The 22,770-nt window shown below is 35.2% G+C and overlaps 1 protein-coding gene and 2 long non-coding RNA genes across 7 annotated transcripts in view; 2 read left to right on the top strand and 1 right to left on the bottom strand.

Annotated features, from left to right (window-relative positions):
- Window positions 1–3,162, top strand: LOC128218099 (uncharacterized). Of its 2 annotated transcripts, none has more exons than XR_008258318.1 (3): window positions 1–1,722; window positions 2,518–2,724; window positions 3,023–3,162. It is a non-coding gene; the product is annotated as an uncharacterized LOC128218099 (long non-coding RNA). The 2 variants fall into 2 exon arrangements; XR_008258317.1 differs by having other exon boundaries at window positions 4–1,722; window positions 2,521–2,724.
- The window catches only part of LOC128218095 (metabotropic glutamate receptor 2-like), a 27,158-nt gene continuing 6,138 nt past the window's right edge, over window positions 1,751–22,770 (bottom strand). For 2 of the 4 annotated variants that reach the window (XM_052925634.1, XM_052925636.1), the window contains exons 2-7: window positions 13,137–13,413; window positions 12,390–12,497; window positions 9,682–9,827; window positions 6,260–7,036; window positions 4,498–5,886; window positions 1,751–3,688 (exon numbers count right to left, since the gene is read on the bottom strand). In XM_052925634.1, the coding sequence (XP_052781594.1) occupies window positions 2,522–3,688; window positions 4,498–5,886; window positions 6,260–7,036; window positions 9,682–9,827; window positions 12,390–12,497; window positions 13,137–13,377 (3,828 nt within the window). In that variant the 5' untranslated portion in view covers window positions 13,378–13,413 and the 3' untranslated portion in view covers window positions 1,751–2,521. Of the gene's footprint in view, window positions 3,689–4,497; window positions 5,887–6,259; window positions 7,037–9,681; window positions 9,828–12,389; window positions 12,498–13,136; window positions 13,414–19,895; window positions 20,385–22,770 lie in introns of those variants that run through there. The other 2 variants (XM_052925635.1, XM_052925633.1) reach the window with 2 other exon arrangements.
- On the top strand, window positions 3,208–3,845 carry LOC128218098 (uncharacterized). Its single transcript, XR_008258316.1, has 2 exons — window positions 3,208–3,348; window positions 3,481–3,845. It is a non-coding gene; the product is annotated as an uncharacterized LOC128218098 (long non-coding RNA).

The raw sequence follows: 22,770 nt of genomic DNA on the forward strand, positions 1-22,770 counted from the left end.
AACTAATGCGTAATATGTGTTCTATCGTCGGTTTAAATTTTTTTTTTTTGAAATTTTCGGAAGATAATGTTACCTGAATTGATTATCTGGAATAAACTATTGTTATTTAGCAAAAACACGTGTGCTGTATAACTAGATAAAAGTGTTCTTGTTTTTTGGGAAAGGAAGGTCTTTTTTAGATTCAAGTTAATAAGGTTAGGATTTTATTTATCAAATACTATTATAATTGTTGCATGCTGAATATTACAATAACATATATTTTTTAGTATTCATGTGTAATATAACAACATCACTCGATATGTTTGTAAACAAATTAATTTGAAACAATAATTGCTTAGCAAGTCATATACGTTTACTTCTAATTGAATAAAATTGTCTAATATATGACGACTCGAGACAGATTCTACGCGTTGTGCGGGTGACGAAGGCACGTATTTATTTATCCATATGCATATATACTGATGATATTATTCAGTATTTTAGAGTTTTAACTAATAACCATACTTTCTATTATAATTGTATCTACTAAACACAATCACATTTGCATGATGCGTGATTTTAATGTGTTTCGTGTACTGTTACTTTTCACAATAGATGAGCGTCGTTCACTAAAACCCTCAGGTGCTAATATTCATGTCCATTATAACAGGATTAAGCTAAGCTCAGTATTTTTGTCTTTTAATAACTTGAGTAATATTTACTTCTTTAAGAGTTTTTATGCTTAAGATGGGAATTATCATTATAGTAATCACAATAAACAAATTTCATTAATCAAATTTCAATATTAGAAGTCTGTACTTTGCCTTATTGAAATAAGCTACTTAAGCCTGTTAAGCTTAAGAAGTTTCGAGAAATTGGGGCCAGAAGTTAAGAGATTTAACTTATGACCCTACGATCTGTTATAATTGCATTTAATTTACTTATCACAGTCAGATTTGCATGTTGCGTCGTTTCAATGTGTTTCGTGTACTACTACTGTAGCTGCGTACCATCACAGGAATTTGTTTGGTGGTATTAAGTGATATATCAAAGTCATAATATTATCAAATACTGACAAAAACAGCAAGTGTTGTATATCATTGCAAAGGTTATGGATGGGGCTTATAAAAATGTACAGTATGTTTAGATTCAGACGGTTAAGTAAAAGAAAACAGAGTTCAAAATTGACCTAACTGATTTTGGGCACTTCCATAGTGCCGGTCCTTTCTTTAATGATAGTTTTAGTGGCCAGGTCTTTATCCGAAATTGTTGTTTTGTCAGTATTTTGTCATCGTAGACTTTATTATATCATTAAGACCATACACATGAGTCAAATTCCTGTGCGTACAATACGTGCGTACACTACAGCACTGAAATATTTCTTTAAGTATTTTAGAAGTTAATCTTTTTACTATAACTGTAATTATCAAACACATTTATCATTCGCCAGTGGCATAACACGTCGTCCCAACGTGATGAAAAATTATTTTCGTTTTATTTGCTTCAAATACCCACACCGCAGATTTGCTACCAAGACAACAAATGTTTGCATCGATTAAGGATTGCAGGAGGTGTTTGGCCTCGGTCATACACGAGACATTTGTTCACAATCTTGAATACTTTTGCGAAGTTATTTCAACGTCGGAAGTAGGAATGGCGATTTGGACACAGGACTTCTATAGACAGCGCCGATCGGGTCGCCCCTATCTGCCCTGTTTTCGTATAAGGCTAACAGTCACTAAAGTAAGTAAACTGTTTTGTTTGGTGTCCCTGTTTTATTCACACGGATTGATTTTTCGAAATTAAATTATAAAATTGACAATAAATGAGTTGTGACCATGCTCGAAGTCTTTGTTCATGATTCCATCCACAAAATATTCGTTTATTTAATATGCAATATAAAAACACGTACCTGATACTGGTAGCAATAAATGAGAGCTAACATCAGGTACGTATTTCTCTATTGCATAAGTTATGATTATTTTGCGGATGGAGTTATGAACAATGACTTCGAGCACTTCACAACACATTTATTATCAATTATAGGATTTATTTTCCCAAAATCGATCCACTGTGATTCTACCGTAGTGCGTACACCGTATTCTTGAGCTAATGCTTTATAACGTTACTGAACTCAGGTCAAATATGCTGGAGTAATCATAGACGGATTTACCTCCAATATTGAATAATGATGAGTTTCTCCCTTTATAAACCGCGAATCATCCTGTAAACACATTTCGAATTGATAACTTTAATAATAATAATAATAATAATAATAATAATAATAATAATAATATCATCATGTATGAATAATACAACAACAACAAAACTCCACATATATTTGAAGAAAATAGAGAAATTTAACAAGAAAACAAATAGAAACAAATAGTGCAAATTATAATAAATGCAGGGTATGAATGTTTTACAATGAGCTTTCTGGGAAATTGCCTGGCAATTTTATGCCAATGCATACTTCCCAATATATGGGAGAGAAAAATATAATATTTATACTTGTTTTAATCAAGAGTTTTCTTTCAGTAGCTTAGTAACTGAGACTGGTGTCGAAAGTTGCAAGGCTTCTCGGGTATGTAAGAGTTTTGTCCGTTATGGAGCTATGCAGCGTCCCCGGAAGTGAGTACGGACGTTCAAATCGGAAGTCCGGATCTAGCTTGTAGCCGTTCTCCTCCCGACGACCGCCAGCTGACGCCACTTCATATTTTAGACGCGATACCGCTGTCAACGTCGGTAAGAAAATGATGACAAGCACGGCTAATGCATTTGCTAAAAGTCCAATAGCACATATGGCTTCCAAGTAGTCTCTATCTAACACAAGTAACGTAACTATCAATGCAATCCATAAGGCTAAACAGAACCAGGAGCATATTATGAGCACATTGGAGCTAACCTCTTTGTTGTTTTTCATCAATGATTTTAAACTCAGTGAGTAAATACAGCAAAGCACTAATAAGAATATTACATATGAATGATAAGCGACGAAATCTTTGCGTTGAAAGTCACATGCGTAGTATGTTATCTCTTCCAGGTTCCCCTTTCTTACTTCGAACACGTTCGTGGAAAACAAAACCGGTTTTCTTAAAATCCACCACTGGACACCAATCGCGACCTGAACGGAGATGGCAAAGAACCACATGAAGAGAGTGTTTATTCTTGAAACCTCTCCGCCAAGTCCTATCAGACTGTAACTACGGACACTCATCATTTTTGACAACATAGCCCCGAAGCAAAGCGTGTACGAGAAGCCGTGTGCGAAGTAGCGCATTCCGCACACAGATTCGCTGGGCGTAAACACAAAAGGCAGCACCGCCAGAAACAAGAACATCATTGCTATAAGAAGGGGTATTCCTAACAGTAAGTATCTCCTCATTAATGTTCCTCCGCATACTTTACATAAGAAGTAAATCAGGACAAACACTGTTATAAATGCTCCTGATCCAGCAATTATGACGACGATGATTTTCCAAAGTTCGCTTTTAAATTCAGCCGTGGAATCCACGTAACCCATTTCGTGGTCAAGGGTCATACTGGTCGGATCCATTGAATCGTCCGACGAGGCGTTGATATTGAGGCAAACACAAGGCTCGTCTACGCAATAAGACTTCCTCAGTTCTGGTAGAGCCTCGCCGATACTGTTGTACGACTTGAGAAGATCGAGGTCTGCGGTCAATTGTTGATCCACCCATTGACCAACCTGAAATAAACATTTTTTTAATTAGGCTTGGCTTGGCATATTCTTCTTCTCAGACGTGTTTAGCATAATACAAATTTAACAGATGTATTAAAAGATCGGTTTCTAATAAAACGTTGTTTTTTTTATAAAAAAAATAAAAAATGTTATACTACGCTTATTATGTGTGTTGTTGTTGTTGTTGTTGTTGTTTTCTGGTACATCCAATTGTATACAACTTGGATAGGTTGCCTATAGGTTATCTTTAGGCTGGTTTGCACTTTCAATTGATTTTACTTGTAAATATCAGTTTTGGCAGAAATAAAATATTGAACAACCAATAAATATTTCGGCCAAATGTAACCAAACCAAAGACTTAGTTTTATAGAATTGGCTGCAGATGTTTCCACGCAGTGAGCACATAAACTATGCATAAGGATGAAATCCAACTAACACAAAACGAGAAACAAACAACACGACAGGGCATTACCCAAACGAAGATGGTTCATTTCGTACCCTTTGGATAGTCATTTCGTACCCTACCTGAAGTCATTTCGTACCCTGTATCTTATTTATATTTGAAGTTATATTTTCATATGAAAAACATTTAATTCAATGAAAATATACGTATTGTATTAACACATATGTGAATCTTATATGACTTTTGTGCTTTAGTTCGATCAAAATTAGTTAAAACCACTAGTCATATTATACCAATGAGTACTATAAAAAAATCTTTTTTTACCTAGGTAGGGTACGAAATGATTATCCAAAAAAAAATCGGAGGGTACGAAATGGTCAGGGTACGAAATGACTAGTTCCCGCTAAGATACCTGAAGCATGTTAGAAACTTGTAATGAAGAAATATCATAATTTCCAAGCATCTCGTCTTTCGTTGATAATTCAACCGTCGCTCCTTCGTATTTGAACATCACATTACGCAGCTCTTGTCTGACCTCTGTTGGACTCTCAGAGAGAAAACCCGGACATAAAGTCATATTATTTCCGCAGATATTATTCGAAGCTTTGCTGACAGCGTTAAGCAATATATCAACGGCCCGTATGACATCAGATGCCTGCATTAACGTCGTGACGTCAGATAGTACTTGTGATCTAGATTGAAAACCCCTAGCATTTGCATATCTTGCCAGCCATGTATTGTAAGACGAATGTAGCGTGATGTTATTGGTGAGGAGATCGCGGAGATGCGCGTTGAACTCTTCGTTTTGTTTGTGTTGCAGTTCAAAAAAAATAGTCCCGAGAGGAATCGGTATGGAACTCAAATCAACCCAATTGTCCCGACTTTCAACAACAATCCATGTCTTTAGTAACTGCCTTGACGTTAAACGTCTAAAGAAGTCATCAATGTATGATGACGTGGCATACACTAGTACAGTATTGACATCCGAGTCTTGAATTTTGTTTAACACATCGGCCATAGTCGTTGAGGCTTCTGAAAGTGTATGATGGAATTGTACACAAATATTCCGTGCATTGGCTGCTTCAAGCAAATCTTTTGCGTCGAAATTAGTCAAGTTAGGAGATGATAATACACCGATGTTTGTCCAATTCGCCATTTCTAACATGCTCAGCACAGCATCATGACTGTACATGGTCGGATCATATACAAGTTCTTCGTCACTGACTACCCGGCCCTTTCCATCAACCTGTAAGATCAGTTTGTCCGACTCTAAGCCAGCGACATCGTTGTTTTTATCAAACGTCAAATAAGCAGGTACAATAAGCGGTGTTGGCTTCCAGAAACGCAGATCCGTTTCAAAATTATAACTGCAAGATTCAAAGTTTGTCAGAACTTGCATTGCACGACGCCTATCCGTACACGAGTCAAACAAAAGCGCACCAAACGAAGCATTTGGTAAGAATGTAGGTTGTCTATCTTTAGCTGATTGAATAGCAAAAAGAAAGGCCTCAGAAATGACGTCATAATTGGCGTCGACGTTTAATCCGCTGCAAATTGCATCTTCTGACAATTTGTCCCACTGGCTTGATAAGGGTAAAAAGGCGGCAATAACGATATCCCCAGGAATGTAAACAAAGTCGCCATCAAAGGGTTGTTCAGTGGACATGTTCGAGCACACGTCCTTGTTGCAAACTGGACACCAAGTATCGCAGACGCTTTCTGGAAAAGTGTCGTCTGCTCTAATCCATTCTTGCACACTTGGTGTAACAGAGTCTACACCATTATACGTCAATACTTCAGACTGAAATATGATTATAGAAACGCAATTTAACATTGCAACACATAAGTAGTAACAGTTCGAAATATGAAATAAATATTTGAACTAAATATAAGTCATTTTTTGTATACGCGTGGATGTTTTTTTAGTTTTATGGTACTACTACAATATTTCTGTTGCAGTCAATACATTTTGGAAGCTTCATTGATTGAGATTGTTCTTAAAGGCGCGCAATACAGGTTGATGCAAAGACAAATCGATAAATATGCACTTTTTGCCCAACCTATACCGTGTGCCTTTAAGCTTCATTTTATAATAACATAAGTATGTTACATTAATTATATGTTTCTGATTGGAAAAAAATAAAAAAATAATCTATCTCATCTTTCGGAAATACCTTATTGAAATGGCCATCGGTGATAAGCGATATCAATGCTGTGAATGGTTCCCGTTTCGTTAACTGGTTAAGCGTTACTCCTTTAAAATCGGTAGATGTTTCAAATAGTTCGGCGTCTAGACAAGCCCTTGAAAATGTTGAGCAATTATTCGATGCCATGGCTACGCTCGCTTGGGACATAACTTTATACACATCGCCAAAGGAATGAAAACGGTCTATTCCACAGCTTCTGAACAGTTCTTTGTCAATAAATCCGACATCAGCACACCGAATCTTCTCCTCAGTTTCATTGAGGGTGCAATTAAAATTTTGACTGAAATATGTTGCCAGAAGTGAGTTTCCTTCTGTGAAAGTCTCATTTAAATATAATGTCACGTAGTCTGCAAAGTTATTATCTTCTTCCATGGTTTTGTCCCAGTCATCAGTCAATATTACAGCCTTCTTTATGTTCTTGAATGTTTGCAATATCTTCAAAGAATCTGTCTCTTTATCGTGTGTTACAATTATGACGCTAGCATCGGCCGCAAGCCCGTTAGAGATGATGTTTAAATTGTCAAGAAGATTTTTCTTATTCAAGAAGACAATAATTCCGGGTGTGGTAACGTCACCGATGTTGTCCGTACTGATATTTGCAATTGTCTGTGAATATCTGACACAAATGCCTAAGTCGTCTGCAAGTTTTAAAAAGGCGGAATGCTCGGCCTGGGAAATAGGCCGGTCGTCTGCGGCTGTCGCAACATAGTCCCAATTAAGACTTTTCAAAACGTGACCGAGTATCTGTAATACAAAAAGAGTGTGTGAAAGTAACTTGACATTACTTGATTTCTATAAAAGTTTAGTTTACTCTGGGACACAAATCAAAGACAAATATCAAAAGGTGGAGTCTATCGGCTCAGAAGTCAAATTTGGAGTAAAAAAGCATGCGTGATTCAAGCAGAATTTCAACCTACAGATGCAAGAAATTGTAAATGTGTCTGAAATTAAAACTCTGGATAATTAAAAAAACAATCGGGTGATTCGAGTTTTTGACACATGCGCCTGTTAACTGTAATAATGTTTTTATGGAGGAAGGTCGTTTTGGCGATAATATGCATGTTATAATATGTTGCTTAAATGATCAGAAGTTGAACATTTTTACCGTTATTACTAAACTTCGACAACGCCCACAGACTCAGTTAAGAGTTCTGCTCTTAACATCAACACTAGGATAAATTGTTTGTAAAATTCCGATTAAGCGGACACTGATATATGATCATATTTAAAATTAGTCTAACACGACACCCTATACATTGATATATGATCACATTTAAAATTAGTCTTACACGACTTCCTATATTGAAGTGGGTACACAAGCGGATTAAAGCGGGGCGTACCCGACGCAACCCCAATCCCTAAAATCGTATAAGACTAATTACACCAATATCGGAGAAAAGGGTAATACAATACGCTCGACAGGCACAATTTCGGACTTGAAATGGTTAAAATGATCTTGGTGGATTAACCCCAAACCCCCATACAAACATTTCTGGCCTTTACATTTCGTTTCTCAGGGGCGCATGTCAATCTGTTCCGCCCCTAAGTTACGCCCCCTTTAACGACAGATTCGCCCCTGATGAATGACGCGTCAATCGAAACTAGATTCGTAACACTTAAACAGGAATAAGTACTCTTTTCCTAGTAAGGGATGATAAAGAAAATTTGAAGCATGATGTGTACATGAGCTCATGTTTTAAGCCATCCTTGAACCTGACCTATGAATCAGAAATGTGGTAGCCTTTAACAATTATTTAGAGTAATTCTCGGTATTAGTTAAGCTATATTAGGAAATGAGTTTGTAATCGGAATTATATTGATGATTTAAACGATTTTGTAACTATTACATCATATTGAAACCTATACAGACAGATGCAGCTGAGACATGTTCTGAGCGGAATGTAAGGTAGAAGCAGACCGAACCTTTTCGCCTTTACCCATTCGGAACTCCTCGGCCATTCTTTACGAAAACAACCTCGGATGTATGCCGGTACATCAATTGAAGTAGTTCGTAATTTTTTGAATTATATCATTAATTAAAATTAGTGTTTTAGAGTTGTATTTATTGATCTAAGTTTAAATTGATTGCCAGTGAAGTGTATTATTGCAAACATAATTAAGATTTCCAAGAGTTAAGACATAAAGTTTAACTGCTAAATAAAATTACTACGCGATCTACTTGCTGCGGACTTAAACGTACTTCTTTTTGAGTATGTAAACCGTCCAAATACATCCGAGGTTGTTTTCGATAAAATGGCCGAGGAGCTCCGAATGCGCCTTTACAATTTTATCAATCGGAACGCATGGGCGGTTTACAATGTCAGAATTATTTTCGTTTAAAACTACGCTGCAAATAGATCGCACAGTAATTTTTAATTTAACACCTAAACCTATGTACATAAATCTTAGGATTATTATTTTTATGCAATTATACGTTTCACTGGATTTCAAATAGAACTTAGTAATACAACTTTCACCTTAGCACCAGAATGGATTATTATTATAAAAGTTTAACTGACTACTTATAATGATGTACCGGCATTCATACGAGGTTGTTTTCAACGGCAAATGGCCGATGAGTTCCGATTGACCATTTGATTTGATGAGACCATTAACTAGTTCAACTCCCAGTGCACCCAGGGTATTCATACATCATCTTAAGCCAAAGTCAAATCTAAAGAAAAATTGTAAGTTTTCTAACATAAAGGTACGTAATTTTCGACAAGGTCAATGAACATAAAAGTAATTCAGAAAATATTTAGTTATAGTATAATATAATATGATATAATATAATATAAAAATTGAGGTACTTAAATTAGAAAGGTAACTTAACTTAGGAAATGGCTTAATTAAAAGATGTTTCATAAATACCGGCACTGGGGCTGATTCAATAAGGAATTTAGTCGTAAAGTGGAATCATATTAGTGTCATATTTTAATTATTTGGCAACAATTTAGTATGAAATGAATTTTAGCCGGTTTAGAGATGATAACACAGAAGAAAGAAACAATTTATAACTTAATACCATCTTAGATATGATCTATAACTACGGATTTAAGATTTCCGGTATCGCTGACCGTTTCAAGGCGGCTAACGAACTATTGATAATAAATGTGTTTAAAGCATATGTAGTTTATTTGTTAGGTTTTTGGAATTTCATATCTTTTTTTAGTGTTTGCTCGGCCTTTACCTTATGCCTCGAAACTGGGTATTCGGTTAATTGTTTGACAACCGGGTGATAATCCTTTTGTTTCCTTTGCTTTACGAGAATTGTTAACACTGACAAGCGTGTGATCTGCAATATCAGTTGTATGTTTTGTAAGGAATCTAGGTAAATCTTCCACTATGGGACAACGTTATACGTTTATACCACCACGATAACTATTTACCTGGATATTGGAGTATACAGGGATATCCGCTACAATGTAATCTTCCTCGACTGTTGGTCTCCCTTTATCCAGCATCGACACGTGTAAAACGTCTGTGAAACTGGAAATTACACCGTCTACCTTCGCCGTGGAATAGGAAAGTATCCCTGAAATTCATCAATACGCACTTTGAAATGAAATTGCAAAGGGAAACAATTTGCATATACATTTTTTAAATGCAAAGGGAAACAACTTGCATATACAATTTTTAAATGGAATTGCAAAGGGAAACAACTTGCATATACAATTGTTCAATGAAAATGCAAAGGGAACAACGTACACATAACCTTATTTAAATAAAATACTACTTCAAGCAAAGATAAACTTCCACATAAACACGATACAGTAGGATAAAATCAGGGACCTTGACCTTCATTTAAATAGGGGAAAATCATTCCAAATTATTGTTAACGCATTTATGTACACAGTTTTGCACTAAGTTATAAAGCTCCCTTTTAGTGACCTTCACATTAAAGTCTTGCGTGCGAAAAGATCGTTAAACGTCCTGAAACATTTAAGGATCTAAAAATCAAAATTAATACTTGTGTTTGCATTTTCGTCAGTTCTGAATTAGTTTTGTTGCATATGCAAAACAAGATGTTATAGAATCTTAGTCAATACATTGTACAGTACATGTGCGTTGCTATAATTTTATTTAGAATTAAAGTAGATCGTAGTCAGATCTCTACGCGCGGTAATTCACCAGCGTCCAATTACAGCATTGCTGTCTTGCGAAATGCCGCTAATACACAAGTCACGTAAGGTCAACCGGCTCATGCCTAATGAATGCTTTTTTGTGCAGAAAATCACGTGCGAATGTAAATATTTGTACTTAATAAGTAGGTTGAATTCCCAAAGGGATATGAAGACACTAGGACAGGAAAAAGCAATTCCTATTTAGCTGAAATGTGTCTGTCATGCAACGTAAGCAATATTTCAACTGTCTGCATGTTTCAAAGAAATATAGCACAATACTTCTGGGGTTTAAGAGAAATGCAATTATCTATACGCAAACACGAAAAAAGATCTAAGAAAAATACAAGCAAAATATTTATCTTTATATGTGTATAACGATATTCACTCAGTGAAAAATGAAACACTTCGCGCCACGTGTTTGCAAATCTTGGCATTGTCAACAGCTATATCTCTGAGACAAAATAATTGAGTATCTATAAAAACGTCATCCCTCCGAACATCTGTAACCAATAGGCATGATAAAAAAGCTTATTTTTTCTAGGACAAGTTGAACTGGTATTCTAATAGCTAAGACAACGACAATTGGCTTTATCTTATCTCAAAGACAATGACAATTGACTTTATCTTATGGCTAAGACAACGACAATTGACTTTATCTTATATCTACGACAACGACAATTGACTTTATCTTATCTCTAAGACAACACCAAATGGCTTTCTCTTACCTTTAGGACAACGACAGTTGACTTTCTAATTGCCGTTATCTTATCTCTAGGACGACGATAAATGGCTTTATCTTATCTCTAGGGCAACGACAATTGAATTTATCTTATCTCTAGGACAACGACAATTGAATTTATCTTATCTCTAGGACAACGACAGTTGACTTTCTCTTGTCTCAAGGACAACGGGAATTGACGTTATCTTATCTCAAGGACAACGCCAAATAGCTTTATATTAACTCTAGGACAACGTCAATTGACTTTCTCTTATCCTATGACAACACCAAATGGCATTCTCTTATCTCTACGACAACGACAATTGAATTTCTCTTATCTCTAGGACAACGCCAAATTGCTTTCTTTATCTCTAGGTCAACGACAATTGAATTTATCTTATCTCTAGGACAACGCCAGATTGCTTTTTCTTATCTCTAGAGCAACGACAATTGAATTTATCTTATCTCTAGGACAACGCCAAATGGCTTTCTCTTACCTCTAGGACAACGACAACTTACTCTCTTCTCTCTACGACAATGCCAAATGTCTTTCTCTTATCTCTACGATAACGACAATTGAATTTCTCTTATTTCTATTCTATCGACAATTGACTTTCTCTTATCTCTACGACAATGCCAAATGGCTTTCTCTTATCTCTAGGACAACGCAAAATGACTTTCTCTTACCTCTAGGCATTCTCTGACCTTTAGGACAACGACAACTGACTTTTCTCTCTTGTCTCTATGGCAACGACAATTTACATTATCTATGACAACGATAATTGTCTTTCTCTTATCTCGAGAAAAACGACAATTTGCTTTATCTTATATATAGGACAACGGGCTTTCTCCTATTTCTTTGACAACAGCATCCGACTATCTTTAGAACAACGACAATTTGTTTTTGTTTTCTTATATCTATAACAACGACAATTGACCCTCTTATCTCTAAAAAAAATAACAATCGGGGTTAACTGCGCTAACCTTTCTCTAGAACAACTACAAATGGCTTTCTCGTTATCCCCAGAACTGTAATGCGGTTCTCTCATCCCCAGGACAGTAGCATTTGGCTTTCACATCTAGGACAACGACATATGACTTCGTCTGATCCCTAAGACACGACACTGGGCTTTCTCATATCTCTAGGACAACGGCAATAATCTAAAGGAACCAAGAAAAAATACTTTTCGTACTAGCTAACGGTCGTAGGCGTTAGAGCATATTTTAGAAAGAAAATACAGATGACTAATTATACCTGTTACGATTGACATGGTTGCATTTTCACATCTTGGGTCGTAAAGGCGATTACGAAGCAACGTTGCAACACGTCTCTCTGAACCACAGCTGTCGTATATCTCAATACCTGTAATTAGAAAGTATGTAGAATATTGCTGGTAATAAAATACAGATTAATCAGTCAGGGGAAAATTTACAGTATTGATGAGTTAATAAGTCGATTAAAGATATTCTCAGGTTGGCAAAATACATATGATATGATTAACACAACGAGACGCATACTTGATAATGCATCACAATAATTGTATTATTTTGTTTAATTCAATTTTTGATAAATGGCAGTTTAATGTAATTCAGTCGAAATCAGAAGTATTCAAACGTCATACAAATCAAGACGAATATAACATTTGTAGGATATACTGCTCATTTTCTTAAACATTGCATAACGAATTTCCATGCTAAGTTGAACTTCATAGCGGATACCTATGCCAGATAATATCAGAATCTTGTCCTGACTTATTGTGACATATCTGTAGCTACACTCGACATTTAGGTAACATATCTTCACCAAGAACGATTATTCAAACAGTGTCTCAGGAAATGTAAAGATAGTGATACTAATGTATCTTGTTTTAATAGCAATAAAAGAGATATACCCGATCTCTATCTTTAAGCATTACCAGGGTATCATTAAACTGCAAACAGATGCGCTGAAAATTGCACATACCAATGACGTGCACATGTGCATCAAGCAAAAGTGTGTTACCTGTATTGTTGTCTGCCAGGGATTTCCAGTACAAAAAGTGAGCCCTCTCATAGTTTACCCAATCTGGCCAGCCACTGCATGCGCCATCTTGAAACTCCCCGTGGATGTCTATAAATACCAAAATCACGTGATCGCCCGGTGACGTAAGAACTGGGTCAAGGTCGTTGCTATGGACGAGTTGTTGGGTCAAAAACACGATGAAAAACACCGTTATAAATGTCGTCAACGATGTAGAAGACATGATGAGCAACTCTTTGTCAGTTAAGGATCATCATTCCTGAAAAATACAAATGCAAGCATTTTTTAGAGTTTTTATAATTATATAGCAATTTGTTGTATACATGGTGAGAATAAGATCATGTGCAGGTCATTGATTCGTTAAAAGATATTCAAGATCACTTATTATGGGACTCTAACTATAGCTTTATTTAATAGCTCAGTATAGCTTTAATCTTTTGAAATGCAAAATGCCAACACTAGCAGACATAATGCACATGGTGATTTTTTTTCTCGGTGTATTTTTGTGTGTGCAAGTGTGCGCAAGTTTGACTTCCAGTCTCTAGCAGATAGTAAAATCAGGTGAAATGTTTTCAAATTGTTTAGTTTGGAACAGAAACAAAACTCATGGATAAGAACTGGTTATATATTTTAAATCGTATTTAAATATTGGAAATAAACATCCGAGAACCTCTAAAGTCCTTCTGGGCTTATGACTATAGATAAAAGATAGTGATCCGAGCAAGATCAGTATTCTTGTTGCAAGGATTTCAATATTTTGTTGATCTCAATTTAGCCTACTTTAGGTACCATATCATTAAGTTATATTTTGAACTGTCCCATTGACTGAAATGTATAATTAAGATTATGGTGTCTCCATATGACATACCATAGAAATCATTTTAAAGGGTTTGGGTTACTATGGTAACCCATATGATATAAGTATCATTTTAAAGGATATGATTTGCTTTAGTTATGGTAACCCAATATGATATAGCTATCATTTTAATTAATTTGTTTTTATGGTTCCTCTTATGATATATTTATCATTTTCAAGCATTTGATTACTTGGGTAACCCATATGATAAAGGTTACATTTTAATGGGACTCGCTCATGTTTTCGGACCAAAATTTATTTTTCACGTAATGCCTCTGAAAACATTTATTTTATCACTATTTCACTCCATGATACGGAAATTGCAGGAAAAAAATACAATGAAAGTATAAGAATGTTTTGGTTTTAGTGGGGTACGAACAAGAAAAAGACACGAAAAAACAACGCCTAAACCACATGGACTCGTATAATGTTTATTGGGTTTTTTACCTTTAAACAATACGTAACTGAACAAAAATCAAAACTTGCTGAAAAGTTCCAGCTGAAAGTATCAACCATGAGTGCGTCCCTATAGTACAATCTTAAGGAATTGTATTGTTAATGTATCCCCATATGATATAAGTATCAATTTAAAGCATTTGTTTTTATGGTTACCAAATATTATATTTATGTTTACATCATTTTAAATAAATTGGTTTCTATGGTAACGACATATGATAAGGATGTCATTTAAAAGGATCTTGGTTCCTATGGTAAAGCCATTTGAAATAGCTATCATTTGAATAGGGTTTTGCTGCAATTGTGACCCAATTATATATAGTTATCATTTTAATAGAGATGGTTGCTAATAGCGGCATATATATTCAATTTTGCAACCTTCCAGGGTCACAAAATCTAGTTTGTAATGCCTACAAATGATACCAGATCTATAAACGTCAGGGGCGGATCCAGGATTTTTAAAGTGTTTGCACGAGTGTTTGCAGGTATTCCCCAAGAAAATTTTAACAATTTCTAGTCTGAAATGGTGCTTTTTGGGCATAGTTCATTCCCTTTTTCTTCTATATAGAAATTTATAATAAAATGAACGATTTTAGAGGGGAGTGAACGGGCCGGGTGCGGCCACACCCCTGAACCGGTAGTGAACGTGGTTATAATTCAGGCTTCCTAATGGGAGGGGGCTCCGTATGTATAGCGCTTCTCAACTTCTTATACAGTGCATATCACAAATAAAGCTTCATCACAATTGAAAATCACTCGACTTAATCCATTTGCGTACACTTAATGATGACTTTTGTTTTCAAAACGCGATCGAAAAAGCAAAAACAAGGAAAACGCTTGTAGCCAACTAATTGTACCGAGTCAGATGTAAGGGAGTGGTTTAATTAATTAATTTCTTTTGTTTCGTGATTTCCTGTGTTTTCCTGGTATTGTTTCGAAAGATCTCGTTAATATTTCATTTTGTTTTCCGCTTTCAAGAACACAGAACACGTAGTTGGAGTGTAATTATGACAATTTATCACCATAAGATGGAGGGTAACACAACATCATTAACTGCAAACAATTTAATAATTCAACATTGCACAAGATGATCTTTGTCGGATCGTTGGTTGTTTCTCGTTTGTACATATCTTGAACATTTTTTCTTACAACACACCATTAAGAGATCAGCTTATTCGCATAATATTCCAAATTATTACAAATAGCTCCACTTTGAAGACAGCTATTTGATTTCATCATATTCAAATTACGCTCGGGTCGGTTTGCCGATATAATGTATTCAGTTCCTCAGGGGCAATATTCATAAACCATTTTCAGTCATTTTCTAACTTAATGCTACTCTCACAGATAGACAGTTTTGACAACTTTTCAATTTTCAGTCTTGGAATGAGCCAATTTTGCGTAAATGTCAGGAATCAATCAAATCAAATCAAATCAAATCAAATCAATCAAATAATAATATACGTTCTAAGCATAAGTTATTATAGTAAATATGGAAACCTGTGGTCTGATCTTTTGTCAGTAGTCTTATATCCTTTGTTTCCAGACATCATCATGTTACGCAAATATTGACCGCTAAATTGAAATAACTACGCGATCTTCTTGCAGCGTAGTTAAATGTAAATACTTCTGACATTGTTAACCGCCCATATATATACATCCAAGGTTGTTTCGAAGGGAAATGGCCGAGGTTCTCCGATTTGACCAACTAACTCTAAACAATAGCACTTAAAATCCGTCGAGATTTAATGTTCATCTGACCAATGTGCAAAGCAAATTAGCGCACGGATATAGTCAGGTGCACAATCGTTTAGTTTTCATATTACTCCGCTACATTTCATTGATCTATTTTGAATATTTAAGGCAAATCCTGTCAGATCGTTAGCAGGTGAAAATATAAATAAATTCCTCCTATTTATTAAGAAACAAAGCTTCTCTTAATATTCCTGTACACATACCGAACGATTTAAGTGTTGAAACAAAATTTAATCCAAATAAAAAAAAAATCAGCAAATAACCTCATTATTTCAATTTGTTTCAGACGATTTTAGCATTTTTATCAACGATATAATTATATGGTGGTTTATGTTAAATAAGGAATACCTACTGTTAAGGAAAACCAAGCGATTACCGGTCTGCCAATATCTACCCTTTAATAGTGATCATTTAGAATGTTTGCATAACTAACTGTGTTCCATATATCCATCCATATATTTTACGACCGCAAAACGTGTGCATTCGGTAAAACTCCAAGAATAGAATGCTTTATCACAGTATTGCTTCCTAATACGATTACTTTCAGCCAAACAAATATGAATAATAGAAACAATATCTCACCCAAGTAAGACGACGGTTTTCTCCTTGGCTTTAAAACAACAGGCATAATATATAATTTAGTCAATTGTATAGTGACAGATGCATTCAGGGGACTCGCTCACAGACAATTGTATAGTGACAGATGCATTTAGGGGACTCGCTCACAGACAATTGTATAGTGACAGATGCATTTAGGGGACTCGCTCACAGACAATTGTATAGTGACAGATGCATTCAGGGGACTCGCTCACAGACAATTGTATAGTGACAGATGCATTTAGGGGACTCGCTCACAGACAATTGTATAGTGACAGATGCATTTAGGGGACTTGCTCACAGACAATTGGAACATCTTGGATGAGTGCCGTAAAAGAAGTTACTAAAATAATTATAAAAGTAATGATTGTAGTGTTCTAACGGTGTATTTTTATCACCAAATTCAAAATGGTTCACCGTGAAGTGTTCTTTTGTATAAATGATTAAGACTAATGAGAGTAATTACCAGACTAAACTGCTAAGTTGAAATTACTACGCGACCAACTTCCAGCGTAGTTAAATGTAAATAATTCTGACATTGTAAAACGTCCATATACATCCGGGGTTAATTTCAATGGAAGATGTGATGGGATTGGCTCATAGATTGTTTGTTGGCAACGATATTTTAGATGTGTTGAAATTGAGTTACTTTACATTTTATTAAAAATAGTATACAGCAACAGTACGTCAGATGCTGATTTATGTATTGCCCAAGGTCAATGTTGCAAAGTGATATTCACTTGAACAGTATTTCGCAAATCATAGCCTACAATAATTTTATTTTCAAAAAAGGTTTTCTAAGGCTTTTCAGCCAAAAATGCAATTTAAAATATATATATATATTAATAACTGAGCTCTTATTCAAACTGTTGATACTGTTATATTAGCGAAGGTGGTAGTGGCTTTGGTGGTGGTGGTGGTGGTGGTGGTGGTGCTGCTGCTGCTGCTGATGATGATACTGTTTTTATTACTAAAATAAAATCCACTTTATTCGACAATTTTTTATGATGATGATGATGATGTTGATGGTGGTGATGATGGTGATATTGCTGCTGCTGCTGCTGCTGATGATGATGATGATGATGATGATGACGACAATGACGACGACGATGATGATGACGACGACGACGACGACGATGATGGGAGGAGGAGATGATGATGATGATGAGAGGAGGAGCAGGAGCAGGAGGAGGAGGAGGAGGAGGAGGATATTGATGATCAAGAAATAAATAGACGTATAACAAATGTACACATGAGACACAGTATCATTTTAACGCAAAACTGACATTGCTGGAAAAAACATTAAAAAAAATAAAATATTCTGGTAATTTAATTCGAGAATGTAATTAACCGATCACTTTTAAGTCTCAGATGGAATTAGTACATGGAATACACATTATAGTTTTTGCAGAACACCGAATCTTGGCAAATTTTCGCATTCCTAGGTACAAAACCATGTTCATAGATCGGTTAACTAGTTAGTTACCATGCAACTAAGATCTACTTCTTACACAGCAATTATTTCCCACCCAAATTCAATAAAATATGATTATATAAACATTCGTCAGACACAGTTTGTATATTATAGGCATTTATAAATAATAAATGACACTGTGTCTGGTTAATCTTGTTTAATAATAACAGTTGTATATTACTGGCAGCTCAAAGCTTTTCCACCAGCGTTAATAGTCTTATCTTACCAAATCAACAACGATGATAGCAATGAAGAAGAAGAAGAAGAAGAAGAAGAAGAAGAAGAAGAAGAAGAAGAAGAAGAAGAAGAAGAAGAAGAAGAAGAAGAAGAAGAAGAAGAAGAAGAAGAAGAAGAAGAAGAAGAATGATGATGATGATGATGATGATGATGATGATGATGATGATGAGGATGATTATTGCGTTTTCTTGTACTTTTTACAGACATGCTAAATGAGCACGTGAATAAAAGATTGTGGATCATAGGACAAGTATCTGTCATCGGCACAAATGCCAAAGCAATGAGTGACAAAAGCAACAAACAAGGGTATTTAGACTATGATCGTGCAAAGATGAAAAACCTCATAATAACAAGCTGAAATAGCGATGATACCGCGAAATTTGCTGATAGGCAAAAACAATTTTGTTGAAAATAACAGGTCGTTTGTATTCCCGATGGCACGATGTTATCATGGAAACAAATCATTTTTCTCGCCTCTGCATCTTGCTGTGACATTCGCCGCCTGTAATTACCACAAATTACCTAGCTGGATAAAACGGCCATAAATGTTCAACTATATTAGACTAAATAGGAAAAAGTTCAAAGTCCTGTGATATTCTGCGCGAATTCTATCTATATTAATCACCACACCACCGCCACCACCGCCACCGCCACCTCTGCCACCCGGCGTTCACGCCAATCACCACCACCACCACCACCACCATCGTCATCATCATCATCATCATCACCACCACCACCATCATCATCATCATCATCAGCAGCAGCAGCAGCAGCAGCATCACCACCATCATCATCATCATCATCATCATCACCATCATCATTACCACCACAACTACCATCACTAATATATATTTAGCAAGCGCAAGCACATCATTGTAAGAAAAATATTTTTTTCATCTTAAATCAGTGACTGACCTGAAATGTTTATACAAGTTTACGGGTCTTATGTGTTGCATAATTAACAGACAGCCGCATATTCCCAAACAAATTAAAAACAAATATTCTAATAATGTGAGCCTTTCGTTATGTACAACCTCTGACACCACCACCAACAACAGCAGAATTTGCAACATCGATTTACATCATCAGCAGTTAATTAACTTGTGACAGCAACGCGTCTAAAGAACTAGCGGAACTATAAACAATGTCAGGTCATATTTACAGCAACGGTATCAGAATAACTACACAAAAATACAATATCGAATGCTATTTACACTGACCATTAATACACGTATATAGGCAATGAATGAAGCAAGGTGTATTAAACTAAAGGAAATCGTTTTGTGGTACATTTTAATCAATCGTTGATCAATATACTATACTAATTAGTTATGAATGAGAGAAATAAGGCGTTGTTTAACCTTACCTGAGAAAAATATCCATACATAGGTACAATCGATTCGTGTGGATTTATTTAAAACTGGTATGTTAACGTCACATTTTTACTATCGCCGTCTATAAAATGACACTGAATATGAGAGAAAAATCCAATTTCATTCAAAAGAGAAATGCGAATATCGAATAATAACTCCCGTTGGCATATTAGGTGTATACCATTTCAGTTAATTATATCCACTGAGACAAATAAACAGTTAATTTTGCATCCATTGTAATCACTGCATGTCACTAGCTGTATACCAACAGTATATAATCAAGATCTCATTATCACGGAAGACTTCTCCAATGTTGCTATTTACTAGTGTAATATTTGCAATATTAATCAGTTCTCGTTCTGGCTAAAGGAAAATCTATGTGGGTTGAATAGACAAAATACATATAACGCATATTACAAAGAAACATATCCTCGATGCTGAATAACACTGAAAATATGTTATCCTTAGTGATCGGACATTGTTTAAGCATACAGTCACTTCAGCGCGAAGTCATTTATTTGAATATGAATAATAGTGTGGAAAGAATAACACAGATTTAAGAAGACAGATTTTGAATGAATGTATACGAACACACATGTTCTAGTCAATCCCTGATGTTGATACATTGCTTAAAGGGACATTCTCTATTCTGTCGGGCTAGTTCATTTGTTAAAACATTTTCGAGAATAGAAATGTATTTTTTTTTATTTGGCTACTTGAAAGCTTCTTTTAAATTACTACCAAAAAGTATTTTTGTAATAGAAAAGCATCATCATCGTCGCCGCCGCCGCCGCCGCCGTCGTCGTCGTCGTCGTCGTCGTCATCATCATCATCACCACCACCACCACCACCGCCATCATCATCATTATCACCACCACCACCACCACCGCCATCATCATCATCATCATCATCATCATCATCATCATCGTCGTCGTCATCAACAGCAGCATAGGACGCCTTATGTTCTACACAAAAATACTTATCCAGTTATACCTTTTAATGCATTGTATTACTGTTCGAATAAACGTAAATTTTCATCTCTTGTATATGTATAAACATCAAAATGATGACAACCTTTCGTGCAATGTTAAACAATTTCGCCGTAATTAAGATTGTTGTTATGTATCTTAATTTGCATCTGCCTTTGTGGCTCAGAGATAATGTTCTTGACCCGTGATTAAGAGCAGTCTCAGGGTCAAGGTCAAGATCTCAGACTCAGAAAAAACAAAACACTTTCATCAAATTACATAGAATAATCTTTAAAAATAAATGTGAGTTATTGTTTATAGTAAAACTATTCAGTAAATTTCATCATCAAGACTTAACGGGAAGAATGTAACCATGAAATGATTTTTTGCAGTTTTGCAACTTGAGTCTGAACTCAGACTTGAGACTGTTCGTAATCCCTGATTCAGGGAACGCGAGTACAAGACCAGCTGTCGACTTTCTATTTCCCTTTATAATAATTATTTATATTTATAAGTTTTTATATTTATAGGCCCTTATATTTATATGTTTATAACGATGAGCTATATGTATACGATTAGGTTAAATTAACATTATGTTCTGTTTTGTTCTTATCTGTTCCGTTCTATTAGTTTATTCAATCTAATTTCTAACCGTGATATACATATACTTATAAATATTTTCATTTTTTCCAATTTCCAAATATGTTAAATAGTTGTTTACTTTAAAACTAGTTAATAGGCCTTTAACTATGCAGTCAGTTAAGTTCGAATGTATTTACATTAACTGGCAAAATAAACGTTTAATAGGTGAGGTAAAAGTCAGTACATAAAATACATATATATATATATATATATATATATATATATATATATATATATATATATATATATATATATATATATATATATATATATATACCGTCGCTGTTGCGTTCACGTTCAACGTAACAAATGGAGCAAAAAGTTGGGCAAGTCGTACATTTGGATGTATCAAATTGTTGGTTTACTGCGTATAATTGTTATGAACAGGCTGAATACATTAAAAGTTCAAAAGTACAATGTATTATTGTGTCACCTATTCAAGGCAAATACTTTAAGTGAAGTGCTGTGCTGATGTATCTTTAAATTACAGACTGCCGGGCAATACGCGTGACATCACATTTTTTTACGTTTTTAATGTTCCTTTTGATTAGCAAAAAAGAATCAGTAAATCACCTGTCTCCGTCTTACACTGTATTAAATCATTAAGTAATGGTTTTAGTACAAACCAACAATCTTTAAATAATACAGCGGTCTGAGTTATAGTGTGTAAACTACCGAGTAACTGGGCCTTTCTACCGCTTCACCTGATTAGAGTCAAAATCGGCTGACTGTTGTATTACATGTATTTGAAAACTTGAGAAATACTGCCTGCACATTGGACAATATATTGTTGACCATTAACGACACAAAATAAAGGTTGATGCATTTATATATATCGGCTAAGCCGAGATAAAGTGGACAATTTAACTTTTCCCATACCATGCATGCGCTGGTTTTGGCTTTCATATGCACCAGATCTTTGTAACTTTAGTGTATTTTTAATGCATTCTAAAGTTCAACTCATTTGACTTTAAGGTAAAACAACAACAAAAAAACAACATATGATTAAGCTACAGATAAAAATATAAGCCTTTATGCTTCTTACTATTAGCTACGTGGCCACGATTTCCACAGTTCAAAAAGCACAAACATACCGCTAATATGTGTTTATATTATTACATTGTATTTGAACTGCTTGATTAAAATAACTACGCGATCTACTTGCAGTTAAATGTAAAGATTTCTGACATTGTAAACCGTCCACATACATCCGATGTTGTTTTCAATGGAATATTGCCGAGTTGTTCCGAGTCACCTC

This window comes from Mya arenaria, chromosome 14 (genome assembly GCF_026914265.1).
Source record: "Mya arenaria isolate MELC-2E11 chromosome 14, ASM2691426v1".
Lineage (NCBI taxonomy): Eukaryota > Metazoa > Mollusca > Bivalvia > Myida > Myidae > Mya > Mya arenaria.